We start from the raw sequence: 15,520 nt of genomic DNA on the forward strand, positions 1-15,520 counted from the left end.
ATATACAATATTTTAAAAATTTCATGTTTTCTTTATTTTAAATCGTCATTCTTTAACACATTTTGACACTGAAACCGGACGCAAAAACAACGACAAACAACACGAATAAATGAAAAAAATAATAAATGGAAACGGCGATATTAAAACTTGGGAAAATAGAAATACCTCTCGTTAAGTTCAAAAACGTATGAAAAAAATACAAATTTATTAAACAAATATTAAACGTAACCGAAAATTCATCAATAGTTATTAAGACGTCTATGGTAAATTGTAAATAGATTGCAAATGGTTCAGATAAAATTACTTCAATATCTATTAAAGAAAAAATTTCTAGACGCTGCTAGCTAAATTATAATTGTCACACTTAAAACTAGCTTAGGACGAGATTTTCTTTAAGAGGCTACATTTAATGCAATTAAATTAAAATTATAAAACAAAAAATTCAAAGATGGTGGCCAATTTTCGGCCCCGGCTCTCCCCATAGTTTTTATACTGACAAAACCTCAAAACAGGAAAGTATAAGTATGACAAATGAATATACACAAGTATACTGCATTTAGCATTATATATACACTATAATAATAGTTTAAATGCCAGTTATTCATATATACCAATTCATAAATATATATATATATTTATACGGGGTAAGGATATAGCAAATTTCACACACAGCAACACAAAAAGTACATATAAAGTGCATTAATGAATTTAAGCATTTAATGAAATTAATTAATTTATAAGCATGAACAAATATTGGGTTTATTTCGAATATATTTAAAATAAACAGATATTTACAAATGGCATTAACTTCATGGAGTATACTAGGAATTAACTAAGTACTACACATAAAGCTAACTAACCTAATGCAAATAATATTTACGTGAGTGCAAACCGGAGTTAGTTTTGATAAGATTACCTACTAAAGTGCACATATGATTTGGTAAGTTGTTCTGTTATCACGCACGTTCAATCGATCAAGTTGCGCATACATTTTTGTAAATACAAGCATCTTAGAATTTTATAAGCAAAATTAATCTAGTTTTATACCAGCTCTCGATCTAAGCTTTTTTGTCGAATTGAAGATACAAATTGGTTTCGCTGGACACTTCTGATGAGAAAGTTAATTTTTTATTCCGAATCTGACTAGCGGACGTCCCTAACTAAACCGTACTTATTTGTTCATACTGTACAGTCATAATTAAACCTAATTTCTATGCAACCTAGTACCATAAAATTTGTACCAAATCACACACTGGCGATTTAAGATATTAGCCGAGAATGGAGATGGAATGAGAATTACAAAACAAATAATGCAACGCCCTGTACCCGTGCATAATGCCTACAAAGATTTGTTAAACTTGATATTACAAATAAAATACTATTTACTAAATACAAAAGATGCCCTGAACCGCAATGAGTAGTGCCCAAACATAAGAATAACGACATACAAACCTAATATATAAACTAGCATTTAAAGGTTATAACGAATTCTAAAACAACAGCCTCAAAAAAAATAGTTTTTAAACAAAATAGCGAAAATAGCACAATTTTGTAAAAAAAAGCGAGTAGAAATTTGTACGAACTCAAAATAGAACAAAAATTTCACGCAGCACAACTACTCAATATTTAAATTAACTTCTTTTCAGTCAATGCAAAAATGCAAAAATAGAGGAACGAAAATATTGGTTTGATGGAAGAAGGCATCGTTGATTGGCTGTGTTACCAAATGGAAAAAAGTTGAAAGACCGAAAAACGTACGACGAAATAGGCCTAAAATTTGAAATTGAAAAACATTTTCAAAAGTATCGGATGGGTATAAAATAGTTGGTCGAGGTTAGCGTAGTTAGAGGCGTAAGAACCAAAACCGATATTTATATAGGTTGGTTTTGCCACGTATATAGGAGGTTGGATTAATGCTGAATTTATGGAAGGGGATCAGATCTTTAAGAGCAGGCAACTTCAGTTCAAATTGTCACATATGTATGCATCTAGTTTTGTTCACTCATCAACGATTATTTAGCGCTTAGATAAACACATAATCGGTAATTTGGGTATGTTAAAATACGTGATTTGGAGGGAAGACTGTACTGAAGAAAACGGCAAGTTGTTTTAAGATTATCACGAGCATTTTGATTAGATTATATTCGTTTATTGCTGGTTTTGAGTCAGGGCGACTGTTCATCGCACTACCCGTATGTTTAATTCTTTGAAATCGTTTTACGAAAACTCTCAAACCCCCACACAAACATAATGAATGTTAAAAATCTGAGTGTTATGTTGTTGTCATCTGTCACTGTTTACACGTATCGATTGATTGTCCACATATATGTTGTCTTTGTCTCTAAAAATCGTATTGAATAATTCAGTGAAAACAAGCGTATTTTAAGTCTCTATATATGTACCTTTTGCTATGTATTGTATTTTTATGTATCTGTAACTATATAAACGCGTACGACACGCCCCACTCCCACTCACATTTCACACTCTAATGGGAAGCCCAAAAAACAAATGCTAAATTTAACACAATACACACTAAAAATTAATGATAATTTTTAATAACTAAATCTGTATATGTGTAAATGTAACGTTTGTCTAAGGATTCACACAACTGAAAGTGAAGTTGAAAAGTTAGGAAACCAAGTAAAGTTTCACTTGAATTTTCATTTGAATGAAAACACAATACACTTTAATTTAACTAAGTACTATACTTACAAGCATAATTGAAAATGTTCACCCACAGACACACAAAACACACACATGCAACACAATAGAAAAATGTTTAAACAATTAAATTTAATGTTAGTGGAGACGGAATTCTGTACGCTATGTTTGTACTTACAAATCGATATATATATACATACAATTAATTAAATTTATTAATTAATTATACAACAAGAAGCAAGCAAAAAGCAGCAAACAGCAACAAGAACAACAGACACGTTCACTTAATGTTTAACAACTGAACAAAAACATTGAAAATGAGAAAATGAAAAAGACTAAATAAAATATTAACGAAATAAGCGTAATAGATGCGTTCTTGAAGTTTCCTCTGATACGGTTTCTCTACGGTTTCAATTTCCCCAGTTTGTTGGCCATGTCCACGATCAATCCGAGATTGGCATTCAGTGTCTTCACCTGGTTGAGTGTGTTCTCATCCAGCTGCATCAGTACTTCCCGCTTCACAGTGTTGATTTTGTGCGGCTTCACGGTGATCACGCCGCCCTTGGTGGGAATGTGAACGTCCGCATAGCGATCCGGACGCAACTGGACGGCCAGCGGGCTTCCCGCCTTCGAGAGCACCATCTCTCCGGCGCGGGGCCATCGCACAAAGCTCATGGTGTCGCCACCCAGAGCCCTGTCCACCGAATGCGCCTGAAGCCTCGGTAGCTGGGCGGCATTCTGCGGAGTCCGGGTTCGACCACGACTGATGGACAAACTGCGAGTTGTGGGCGGCTTAATAGCTGGGAAGAAAGCATTACAAAAAGAATATTTACTCTTGGATTGCGGACTGTTAAATTGAATCTCACCGGCCCTCTGATGTTCGGCGAAAGTATTAAACCCGAGAGCCAAGAATTCTGGCATCTTCATTTGCAGCAGCTGCTTATCGGTCCTTCCACGGATCAACTTAATTTGGTTGTCTACCTCTTGCTTGTAGCGCTTGCTTATCTCATCGATCTTCTCCAGAGCCGCATCCATCTTGATTTGGGACAGGCGCACTTTCTCCTCGCGATCAGCTTTCTGGCGCTGGGCCTGACGACGAGCTGAAATCTTTGTGCGAGGCATATTTCTAACGATTTATGTATTCCAGTCACCTAGTTCTAACAAAGCCAAAGGGCTCTTTGGTGAACAAACGATTCAAAACAATATTCATATGAACGTGCGAAAATACATTTTAAATATTTTTAACATAACAGAATTTTATTGGCTACGTTCTGGAATCGGGGAACATAAAAGCGATTGTCTCTTATGCAATTTGCAGGGTTCTAAAAAATTTATGCAGAGCATAAGACATTATACATTATAAAAATATGTTATTTGGAGTAAGTTTTTTTTGCTAGAGCCATAAAATCCGACCACTTCATCTGCAGCAAGCGAGCATCAGTCCTGGCTTGAAGCAAACCCAATTGATTGTCCACATCCTGCTTGAACAACTTGGCCATCTCATCGACTTTATCCATTGCAGAATTAAATTGGATTCTCACTTTCTCATCTCTTTCGATTCTCCGTCGTTTTGCTTGAAGGCGAGTGACCATCATTGAACGCTTCATTTTTTTTTTTTTTGGTTAAGCATGTATTTAAAACATTACATTTAAGTCGCCGTACACTTGGATATAAACATGTATTGAAATTTATGTAAATACGATAGATTTTTATGAATGAAGACAAAATACTTGAACTAAATGAGTAAAATAAAAAATGAACTTAAACGAAACGTACTAAAATATATGATATAACATTATATCTAGAAAAGCGTTTAAAATGACAGTTACTTGAACACCGCCTGGCTGGCCTTATTAACAATCATCTGCAAGTTCTCGTGCAGCGTTTTGATCTGGTTAAGGGTGTCCTCGTCCAGGTTCTCCAACAGATTTGACTCCACCTCGTCGGCATCCAGTTTTTTGGGTCGCAAGCTAAGAACTCCGTTCCGAATGGGTATGTTCACATTGGCGAACTTGTCTGGCATTCTATCGTGTGGGAAAAAGGATTTAACAAGTTGGTATCGACACGTATGTGATGAAAACTTACACTTGAGCCACCATGGGGCTGCCGTATTTGGATAGGGCCACCTCGCCGGGCTTGGGATAGCGCAGGAATGCCATCGGCGGTGTCGTTGGCGATCCGGGGCGCATTTGCTTCTGTTTCAAAGGAGTGCGGTCGGCACTGAAGGCCTTCGCACGCGAGGCCATTGGTGTGCGCAGCTTGCTGCGCGAATTGCGGCTGCTGCTGCTGCTCGATATTGACGGCGGTTTGGCCGAGTGCAATATGTTGAGATCCCCGCAGGCGGAACGACTACGCCGGGCTCGACGGGCCCTCGCCGAGTGCAGTGGTCCGGGAGTTCGCATGGCCTTCGTGGACCGCAGCAGGGAGCCTGTGTGGGCGGCCAGAATGCTCCCACCGCTGGCACCGATGCTGCTGTCCTCTGTAAGGTAGCCTAGATACAGTGACCGGCACAGGGTGTGGATGTGGGGATATGCATTTTGCGTGCATTGAAATGTGCGGTGCGGAGTTAGAAAGCAAAGTTGAGTTAGTGACAAAGCCGGACACCAGTTAGATTAAAATTAAAAGTGAAAATGGCAACAAGAAGGCATGATGAATACCGAATATACTATGGAATTTGACAATTTGGCGTGTAAAACCGGAATTCCTTTGTAATTCGGGTGGTGACATCCTTGCCAGCAGATTGGTATAACAACATACATATGTATATAGGCCCCGTGGGGCGGACAAACCTTCGTCATTGCGACTCCCAGTGGTGGAGGGGGCGTGCCCCTCGGTGGCGCTGCCACTCATGGACATCGAGGCAAGCAGCTGCGTCTGATCGCTGGCCTTGAAGTCGCTGAAGCGGTCCAGTTCCTCGAAGAGGCGCAGCACCTCGGGCATCTTGAGGTTGGCCAGCTCCTTCTGCACCTGGCCCAGTAGTGTCTTCACCTGGTGGTCCACGGCGGAGAGGAACTTGGTCTCCAGCGAATCGATGCTGATCAGGCGGGAATCCATTTTCAGCTCGTACAGGCGCACCTTCTCCTCGCGATTGGCCACCTCGCGGTTGCGTTTGGAGTTCTTTGGTATCTTGGTGCGCGGCATCGTGGCAGCGGCCTTTGATTACACGTCGTTTATTGTTAAAACTGCTGGGTTTTTGCGAGGAGTAACTATTTTCGTAGCAAGCGTCTGCTTTTTGTAATTTCTTTTCGAGTTTGTCCGCTAAAATTCAAGCGTCATGGAACAGTGCTGCCAGATGGCTTTGCACTGCCCAGTTCTCGACCGATTAAAATACTAGAAACATTTTGAAGTTATAAGTGTAAAATGGTAACACTAATGCGCGGTAAATTCAATTAAATAATTCGAACCTAACTTAAGTCACTCCAAAATAACAAATTTATGTATCTATTATGTATATTTATTTATCTAAATTATGATTAATTTACTCATCGACTGCACTTCATTCCAATGAGATCTGCAACTAATTTCGCTCAATAAACTAGTTCCCTACATCATAGAGATCGATTTTTTTATATCTTTATTTTCGAAAGGCATACGGGGAATTCAAACTAAAGTATAGTCTAAAGAAATTTCACGACTTAAAAACAAAAATAGCAAACGTAACGTAAATATCTTATCGTATTATCTTATTATATAAAAAAATACAATATTGGTATGTATATTAGTATTGTTGAATAGTAATATTTGAACAACTGAGTGTATAATAACGTAAGTGAAAACTGGAGATATAATTTTGCATCGTATGTGCGGAGGTATCTGAAATGAAAAGCCCCAAAAATTGGAGCCGCAATCCTATTAGTCCGTTTCCAAATCTCGCCCCTGGTCATAAATTGCGCTCTGCTCCACATTGTTGGATGTTTGCTAACTGTCTCTGCTAGTTGCACTTTGGCTGCCACAATGGCAGGATTCTAATAAGCGTGGGTGGGTATGGGTGTGCGTATGGCCCACAAATCAAAAGCATTTTTGTCACCATTTGGGTGGCTTCCTTGGGAGGGGCGTGGCACTGGCCGCCCTTATTTCTGCAAAGAACGTGGACACGTCATGTGTGTAAGGCATTTTGAAATACTAAGCAACGCTTTCTGTGCACTTGATGGTTTGCTACAAAAGAAACCCCATATGAATATCTGGACTGGCCTGGTTTTGTACTTAAGGGGAAATATTTCAATTTCCATTACACAATAATCTTAATGATCCTCTAAGAAAACAGTTATGTACTTCATATTTGAGTTTTCTATATCGATATCAATTATGTCCCATCATAGCAAAATAAATAAGACAATAGGCTCATAACTTTATTAAAAGCTGACGGTGAATTGCAGAGATGCAAAATGAAAATAACTTGATTAATTTTTTTCGCATTCGCATTAATCCCACTGCTCGGCTTGACATATGAACAAATGCGTGTTGAAACATTGTTCATTGTACATTTCCTTGTTGTATACATTAACGCAATCGTACTTATTGGCCCTCTCTTCTTTCTTCCATTTAAAGAACGGCGGCGATCTGCCGGTTAGTGATGATGCGAAGTGGCCGTTCTTGAACATAGCACTGATATCTATCCAAAAGACACCGGCCGGCGTTCTTGAGAAGATCTCATTAAACTCCTGCTCATCCTGGATGGTGGCTATGTGACCGCCCAATCGACGGCAGGCGTTTGAGGCGCCAAACCAATTTTGCTTGTTTTCCTTCTCAATGTAGAAGCGTCTTGTGCCTATTTTCTGGATAAGCGCTGGATTGATCCTGTGCGAGATTCGTAGTTTCTCGAGAGTCTCCACGCTCTGGTTGCCCATTATGGTCTGCAGCTCATGCAGTGCGTATGCCAACTTGCTTTGCATGGCCATCAATCGTTCTTCAATCGATCTTTCGATCCTCACAATTTTCTGTTGTATTTCACTTTCCTTCACCGCATTGTATGTGAACCATTGTTGCTGATTTATAGCCAATTGATCAATTAGCAGCGGATTGTCCGTTTTGTTAGCAAGAACCTCACGAGAAGCCCAGGCTAGAATGACGACAACAAAATAATACGTGCACATATTACTATTTATGACCTGCTGGTCCAAATCTTTAAAACGGACTGTTTCTGGATGTTAACTTCTGTATCACACGGCTTAATGTAATAATAATGCGCATCTAAAAGCTATTTAAAGCGTTAAAAACTGTTTACAACTTCTGGCAAATAAGCGGGTGTATAATTAATGAAATTTATTAATATAATTTATGACTTGCCAATTAGGAAAATCTTTCTTGATACCGTACCTATCGCTCACCGCACTTTTATGATAGTGGCATAATTTCGGCCTTTTGTTAATTAAGTTGATGGGCTAAAAGTTTTAATTGGCTTGATGCTCGTGCTCGCCCAAAGCCGCAAAGTGGATGAACCTAAAGGTTGGTGGTTTCTGGCAAACGTCATTACCAATCGATGGCTGTGTTAATATCACGCGGAAAAGGAATATATCCGAGGCATTCATCCGGACATCTATCTATCCATCCGTTTATCTATCCATCCATCCATCCATCTATCCATCCGAGAGCAGATATTTCAGCAGCAGCAACGACAACGAAACTCAATTTGCGCCGGCCAAACTATGCGTTGAGCATATAAAATGCAAAGCGGAAGCGACGTTCATGGATAGATTACACAACTACTTACAAATGTGCGTTTAAGCACCCAACACACACCACCTACCACCCACAGCCAGCCGTATTTCCCATTTCCATCGCTTTTCCTGCGTGTCTGCAACTGTTGCATATTGCAGTGCGTGCGCTGCCTTTATTGTCCCGATGTTAATGGAAACACCTGTTGGCGGCGGAGAAGTCAGCCCCGGAGTCCGTGAACGAGTGCCAGTCATTGTCAGGGGAATCTGGCCGGGATTTCGGTGTGGGGCTGGCTGTGGAGCTGGTTGCGGACCTGGTGGTGTACAGCCGCCCTTAAGCTGCGTCATCATCTCCACGCCGGATGACAGCAGACGGACCGAGAATGGCATCTTTTGGGAGCGCTTTCAGGTAATGCCGGCGAGAGATCCATTTCACAAAGTGCAGCCAGTAAAAGTGTTTCTGTGTCAGCTGTTGATGGTGCCCAGATGCCCTGCTAATGTAAACGTCCCGCGAGGGACACAAATTATAATTATGTTGAACTCTGATACGGCATATATGGATGCTCAAATCAAATTCAATATAATGACATAGCTTATAAGCTCTATTGAAGTACTATATCCATAATATATATTACAATTTTACATTCATGCTTTATAATATTAAAGTTGCTTTGACTCTTCAGCATTTTTACGTTTTCAATTAGAACAGCTAGCACCTATTTAATGTGTTATCTGTACTGCTATTGAGTTTAGCTATTGAGTTAGCTTAGAAACTCATAAAAACCGGAGAAAATTAAACAACATGTGGGATAACATTTAAAAAAAAAGGAACCCTTGGGAAGTTCTAGAACAGCCACTACACTACGAAAAAACCAAGGCAATCGTAACGAGTTTATGTCCCACCGAAATAGTTCCAACCCTCCAGGTTAATGAGCTCCAGGTGGGGGAGCGGTTCAATTGAATTGTGTGCCGTAAGTTGGACAAACCCAATTAAAATTTCGACTGCCCGTTTTTCCGGCGATAAAGAAGGAATAGGGCTACCCAACCCCATTTACACCCCCCCATTGCACAGGTGTTGCACAATTCCACTCGTTCCCGGGCACTCGACAGTGCACTTTGCACTCACTCAAAATTTACTCCAGTCTGGCGCGTTCCACTTTCACTCGTTCCTCGTGGACTCAACGTGCGCCTTGGCATATGCAACGCATTCAGTCGCTTGTGGGAGGCAGTTGCATTCGATTGCCAGCATTTTCATCAGCGGAAAAGCCAGAGAGCAGCGAAAAGCCGGACAAGGAGTGAGAAAGCGAGAGCGGAGAGGGAGAGGCAGAACACATTCGCTGGTTGGTCTTGGTCTTGGTAGCACTCATTCGACCCATTTTCCTTCAGTTTTCCCTCGGCAGCGATACCAGCCGTCGCTTACTTTTTCGTTATTCTGTTATTGCTGGCCTTTGTTTATTAGTGCGTGTCTTCGCTGCGAGCGGTTTTCGTAATTGAAACGAGAGCGACATAATTAAATTAAAATATACTCGCACACAGTAGCGCACTAGCATCGATAGACGGGCCAACTAATCACATTACCGGCCATCAGCCATCAAGCCACCAGCCATCAGGCCATCGTCAGTCGGAAACCGAATCGCAGACCCGCAACACAAGACTCACAGTTCGCATTGCATACTTTTTGGCGCGCATCGAAATAAACACACCAATACGTACACCAATACAACACACCAACAAACACCATCAGGCTCGATTGCTGCGAGTGTGTGTGAGTGTGCCTGTGTCTGTGCGAGAGTGCCTTCTAAAGTCGCCCATCCTGCGAAGCGACAAAATTTATCAACTCTTGTGTCTGGTGAGTTGACATAAAAGACAATAGAATTGCTGGCAATAAAAGGCAAAGCTTGAAGCTAACAAGAAAATTCCGGGAAAAGTGCCTCGGGCTGGTTAATATTTTGGCAATGTTGGTGTGAAAATGTCAGACTAGATCGTGATCTTTAAACTACTGATCATTAAAGGTCTTACATGTTATCCGTGAATATGTTTTTAAAAGGGATATTAAGTGCGAATAAACAAAGTTTTCGGAACAATTGCCTCGGTGTTTAAAAATATAATGAAATCATGAATATTTAATAATCATCCAATATCCTGTAGAGAACTTTAAAATAAAGTAGAAACGTTAAATGTGATTACACACAAATAATACCATTATTCACATTTTATATTAAGAATTTCCTCTGTCGTTAGAAATTTTGTAATTTGGTAAAGTAATGGGATTTTTCGAAATTATTTCATGCTAGTAATGATAGTAATGCTACTCGTATAGCTGAGAAAAGAAGCTTCACAGCAAAGTGCAGATAGCTACTACTTTTTTTATGTCCTGTATAAAATCCTAATATACTCTATTCAGCTGGACGTAATGCCTCCATTAAAAAAGTTCTCTATTAAGAGAATGGAATATTTAAACTTTGTGATGGGGCAGTTAACCAAACTTCCGGAATGTTTGTGTTAACACACACCAGTCGCTCATATTATTGATGAGGAAAATAAATAACGTATAATGGTCAACGGTTTTTGTTTATCTTTCGCACACATAAATTGCACGATCTTACTAAACGATTAATAGGATTATGATGCAGAAGACGGAGTATATATTAACCAGAAAATTTCCTTATCGATGTGAAACAAGTGAACCGAAATTGGCATTCATCCGTGGCCCACTGAATGCAATCACTTAACCGACACCACCCATCCCACCCACTTATAATTCCCGCCCATCCCTGACGATCCAAACGCATCTGTGGTTAATGTGCGACAATTGTTCGATTTCGCTGCTGCTGTCTGCAGTTGCAATTTACTGCGCTGTAATTGTATTACGTGCATGCATTAATTTTTTGAAGCACCACTGCAATTATGGGTCCTTTTTTTTTTACTTTTATCAATTTAAAAATCATTTTGATTAAACTCCATGTCCTCGTTGCAGTTTGGTTAAATTGAACACATCATTCGTGTTTGCATGCTAAATTGAATGATTGAATTGCATGTGCATTAAATACGTGTTGTTTTACCTCTTTTGAGGGGACTCCTCCAACAACCCATCGAAAATCGACTAAGGCAACGCAATCACATTCGCTCACAATTCGCATTTGTCGCGCCTCAATTATAGTGGAAAATATTTGCATTCCCATGCATGGGACGCGTATGGGGATAGGGATATTTGCCTACGTGCCATTCGAAGGATATCCCAACGAGGTCCTTTAGGTAGGGGCTTTGACGTGGGCTTTTCCATTTCGCATTGTCCACGTTTAAGCGCGGAAACGGGAATTATGCATGTTGCATTTAATAATTAATTAAATGAGTGAAAAAATTAAACACGATTGCGACGTATTCATTTTGGTTGGTTTGGTGTAATGAATGAATAATATTTAATGGCATTTTTTATGCAGCTCGTCCTGTTTGGGGAAATTCATTGAAATGGAATTTGCAAATAGCCAAGCATTAAATAAAAACAATAAATTTATTTCTATTTCTATTCAATTTTAAATGGATTTTTATCTGATAGAACTTAATGCTTCAAAATTTATTGTTTAAACGGCAGTTTCTTCTGTGACGTTCGTATGCACGATAAGAGGAATGTTCACTCTACGAAATTGCCAAGAAAAACGTATACATAATTTAATATAATATTATTTTCTGCTGAGACGGCAGATGGCCACTGGTCGAGCCACAATAATGCATAGATAATGCGCCAGCCGGCAGACTGCGTCTCCAACTAACCTTCCCGATTTTCCACCGACCCGCTGCCGTTGCCCCGAATGAGCCAGATGAAAAACTGCATTTTCCCGGGTTCCGGCTGCTCCTGCATCAACGAATTATAATTGCAAGGGCTCCACATTCAGCTCCAGCTTGGCCGGCAGTTTGCATAGGAACAGGAATGGAGGCGGGGCTGGTCAGTTTCAGCGTGCGTTTGCAAAAGTCATAAAGAATGCTCCATCCTCACCCGATGTCCTTCTTGCAGGGAATCGCCGACAAGTGCCGGACAAGTTGACGTTTTTGGTCCGCGAGTCCTGCTCCTCAGCCTGTTTTTCAGCCACTATTTTCTCGCCGTAGAAAGTATGTTAATAAAAATTTTAATTTATCGCCAGGCATAAAAAGTGGCAAAGTGCTGGGTGGGCAGGCCCTTCGCTTTCCCTGCCGTTTTCCTTGCTGGGATATTTTCATATTTTCCATTTTTATATTCCCTCTGTGCTTTAACACGCACAAAACGCGTTCGTTGGCTTCGCCATCGTTTGAGCGCTCAATGGCCTCTGCACTCAGAAAAAAATATAGTAATCTACAAAGTTGCCAAGAAAAATGTATACATAATTAAATATAATATTATTTATATTATTACATAAATATTTAGTGATTTCATAAGTACTCTTCTTTAAAACTATACACTAATCGAGTGTTTTTTTTGGCTTTTAAAATATTTTCATTTATTCCAATAAAAACGTGATTAATTGCCAATATTTTAGAGTGCACTTCCCTTTGTCGATCGTATTGACGGTGTCAGTGACGCCCTCGTCCACTTAGGAATTGCCGCCCCACTGAACGGGCGCCTCATCGATAATAGTTTCAAGAGTTTTTCGGCCAAGCCAAATAGAAATGCACGCCAAGTTCCGCCCGCAGATCCCTACCCCAATTGCAGCCCCCTTGAAGAACGCCCTCCGGTGAAAGTAAAGCAATGTGGGGCGTGGCGGCGAGGCGTCCACTTCAAAGTTCGATTTTCTGTATTGAAAATTGGCGTGCATTACTTACAGACTTTCCAAAGAGCTTCTGCGGGGAGATGATGAAGGAGTGCTTTCTAGAGGGCGATGGGTGATTCGGGTTAAAAAAAAGTATATGTATACATATTTCGATTTTCATTGCTAATCCTTATGACTGGGCTTCAATTGGTGGTGTATCTTCAAGATAAACAAATATTTTTGTAGTTGATTCGGCAGTTGTAAGCTAAGACGAAAAATTAAAGATAAAAAGAAAATCTACAGGTCTGCTTTATAATCCGAAGTGATGAATGAGCCTTTGAACTCGTTTGGCTTTTAAGATACAATCAGTTCGTGTAATCAATCATAGCTAGTCGCACTTATTTGTACGTTTTCGTATTTCCATTTGCCCAGATTAGCATCACCGCTGTTTTACAAATGAAATCACAAATCAAATCACATAAATATGCCCCTCCATCCGGCTGGCTGCACACATTTTTGCCCAGCAGCCCCATCAATGTGCGGTGTACATAAAACCAAACGTAGTAGATAGGTCCTAAAATTGTGTCAGCTCGTAAATCGCACTGGCTAATAAACTCGTGCTGTTCAGATGGTCCTGTCGCATTATAAATAACACACGCGACATGGTGGCTGGATTTCCAGCCACGAACCGCATCATCCACAAATGCAACTATAAGCGGAAGTGCAGGCACAGAATTTGCTCCCTCCATCCGGTTTCCGTGCGATGTCTCTTTCTTCGCTGCGTCTGTCTCGCTCTGGCCCGGGTTCAGCGTAGCAGAAGTTTGATAAATTAAATTTAACAACCCTCGACTCGAATTGCGACATTTCGTGGCGTATTTCCTTTTCTTTCCCAACCAACTATTAGAAAATGTAATAATAAAATATTTAATGACCTTCTCTTTGGGGCAAAGCAAACAATCGTGTGCGGTTTTCGATAAATGTTGAATGACCAAGGAAAGGGTTCTTCTTTTCTCTATTCTTAAGGGGTAACAAACAAAATGCTTCCACTAATGAAAATTTATCAACCTATAGTAAACTGAAATCTTAAAGGTTTTGCTATTGTGAACTTGGTTTAGCTTTCAACTTAACATACCAAATAAATTTTGTTGATAAGCTAAATTTCCGTTTTTAAAATTCGCTTAGTTGTTTTACAAATGATTTAATTTCAATAAATAATTAGATATGCTAACAAATTAATTATATTCATTGTCATCCCTTTAAATAAACAATTTAATCCGTCGGAAAAGAATACAGGGATTATCGCTGCCGTTTTAGTTTTACTCCAATTAAAACCATTAATTACGCCTGGCTATAATATGTTCAATTTGCCTGTTTTCCGCTTAACTAGATTTTTAATTGCTATTTGTGCAACATATTAAAAGAATCCACCAACACTACCATACAGCCAACTCGCGACTGGGGGTGCAGACTGGCAATAGGGTGAGAAATAGCAGCATAATTTAGCATCAACGCCTTTCAAAGTAGGCCAAAATACATAATCAGGGGGCGTGGCAGAACATGGCAAGCGGAAAGACCCAGAAATTGCACCGAATAAAAATTGCAAAAATAGCGGAGAAGGAATGATTGTAACTGGGAATAGGAAGGAAGTGAAAAAAAATCGGCTGCAAAATTATACGAGGCGGTGCTCGCACACAGCTGCAATTTTATTTCTTCTCCATGTGTATGTGTGTGTGCAGGTGGCTCCTGCCTGTGCACAGCTGTGTGCGTGTTTATGTGTGCTTGTGTGTGTGGGAGGCAGGTCCTGGTCTACAGATAATTTCTCTGCCTTCACCAGTGCAGCGCCGAGCATTTTCCCAATGTATTTTTCGCAAAGTTTCCGGTACGCTCGGCAGCAAATTTATTGAACCATGAAATGTTTGTGTACGTGTCCTGGCCGAAGGATAGAAACTGACAAGCGGTATCCCGGGCACGGGGAGTATTCCGGTCCGGATCGGATTCTGCTATAGAGTCACCTACGGAGGAGGGGGAAGCTGAAAGGGCGATTTTGGTGGGTGGAAGGGCCACTGTTACCCTGTAAATGGGTGCCTATGTGAGACCGCTAATCAACATATGCGTTCAGTTACACAAAATTCACGTTTTTACCATGATCAATATACATATGCGTTCAGTTACACAAAATTCACGTTTTTACCATGATCAATATATTTTAAAGATTACCTAATGGTAGATTGGTAAATAGGTAAAAAACTTTTCTAAAATATTTCGGATTACAGTGAAAGTTGTATGTGATAAATCCAGGGTATCCCCAAGGCAAATCCCTGACTTTCGCAAGACTTTTCACTTGTTAGTTGTTGTCTTATTGCTTATTTGCTCAAGTTCTTTGGTCTGTCCCAACTTCTGGGGTTTCTCCGTGGCTCGTGTGCAAACTTTGCATTACTTTTAGCGATGCCCCTTGGAAAGTAACGTCCGATATCACCCACCTTT

At 40.1% G+C, this 15,520-nt stretch overlaps 4 protein-coding genes across 7 annotated transcripts in view; 1 reads left to right on the forward strand and 3 right to left on the reverse strand.

Moving 5' to 3' along the window:
- Positions 1–2,940: 2,940 nt before the first annotated feature.
- On the reverse strand, positions 2,941–3,783 carry LOC6611792 (borealin). The gene is made up of 2 exons (XM_002036278.2): positions 3,528–3,783; positions 2,941–3,461 (listed from the first exon to the last, which is right to left on the reverse strand). The coding sequence occupies exons 1-2, from the start codon at positions 3,781–3,783 to the stop codon at positions 3,064–3,066; spliced, it is 654 nt and encodes a 217-aa protein (XP_002036314.1). The 3' UTR covers positions 2,941–3,063.
- A 484-nt stretch (positions 3,784–4,267) lies between these two features.
- Positions 4,268–5,947, reverse strand: LOC6611793 (borealin). Of its 2 annotated transcripts, none has more exons than XM_002036279.2 (3): positions 5,451–5,947; positions 4,747–5,140; positions 4,268–4,685 (listed from the first exon to the last, which is right to left on the reverse strand). In XM_002036279.2, exons 1-3 carry the CDS (start codon positions 5,800–5,802, stop codon positions 4,487–4,489), a joined length of 945 nt encoding a protein of 314 aa, XP_002036315.1. In that variant the 5' UTR covers positions 5,803–5,947; the 3' UTR covers positions 4,268–4,486. The 2 variants fall into 2 exon arrangements, with proteins under 2 accessions (XP_002036315.1, XP_032583549.1); XM_032727658.1 differs by having other exon boundaries at positions 4,747–5,152.
- A 1,038-nt stretch (positions 5,948–6,985) lies between these two features.
- Positions 6,986–7,809, reverse strand: LOC6611794 (accessory gland protein Acp29AB). Its single transcript, XM_032725730.1, has one exon. The coding sequence runs from the start codon at positions 7,752–7,754 to the stop codon at positions 7,083–7,085; it is 672 nt and encodes a 223-aa protein (XP_032581621.1). The 5' UTR covers positions 7,755–7,809; the 3' UTR covers positions 6,986–7,082.
- A 1,716-nt stretch (positions 7,810–9,525) lies between these two features.
- LOC6611795 (guanine nucleotide-binding protein subunit gamma-e) overlaps positions 9,526–15,520 on the forward strand; it is a 38,716-nt gene continuing 32,721 nt past the window's right edge. For 2 of the 3 annotated variants that reach the window (XM_032718657.1, XM_032718660.1), the window contains exon 1: positions 9,942–10,164. The gene's annotated coding sequence lies outside the window, so the exon portion shown is untranslated. Of the gene's footprint in view, positions 9,656–9,941; positions 10,165–15,520 lie in introns of those variants that run through there. The other variant, XM_002036281.2, reaches the window with a different exon arrangement.

Source organism: Drosophila sechellia, chromosome 2L (genome assembly GCF_004382195.2).
Source record: "Drosophila sechellia strain sech25 chromosome 2L, ASM438219v1, whole genome shotgun sequence".
NCBI classification, from domain to species: domain Eukaryota; kingdom Metazoa; phylum Arthropoda; class Insecta; order Diptera; family Drosophilidae; genus Drosophila; species Drosophila sechellia.

Excerpts from the sequence above, each read along its gene's own strand:
- LOC6611792 (XM_002036278.2), bottom strand. The coding sequence starts at position 3,783 with ATGCCTCGCACAAAGATTTCAGCTCGTCGTCAGGCCCAGCGCCAGAAA. Across the intron at positions 3,462-3,527 it reads CGCCGAACATCAGAGGGCCG|CTATTAAGCCGCCCACAACT; the intron begins GTGAGATTCAAT and ends CTTTCTTCCCAG.
- LOC6611793 (XM_032727658.1), bottom strand. The coding sequence starts at position 5,802 with ATGCCGCGCACCAAGATACCAAAGAACTCCAAACGCAACCGCGAGGTG. Across the intron at positions 5,153-5,450 it reads TGGGAGTCGCAATGACGAAG|GCTACCTTACAGAGGACAGC; the intron begins GTTTGTCCGCCC and ends CACTGTATCTAG. Across the intron at positions 4,686-4,746 it reads AGCCCCATGGTGGCTCAAGT|AATGCCAGACAAGTTCGCCA; the intron begins GTAAGTTTTCAT and ends CCCACACGATAG.
- LOC6611794 (XM_032725730.1), bottom strand. The coding sequence starts at position 7,754 with ATGTGCACGTATTATTTTGTTGTCGTCATTCTAGCCTGGGCTTCTCGT.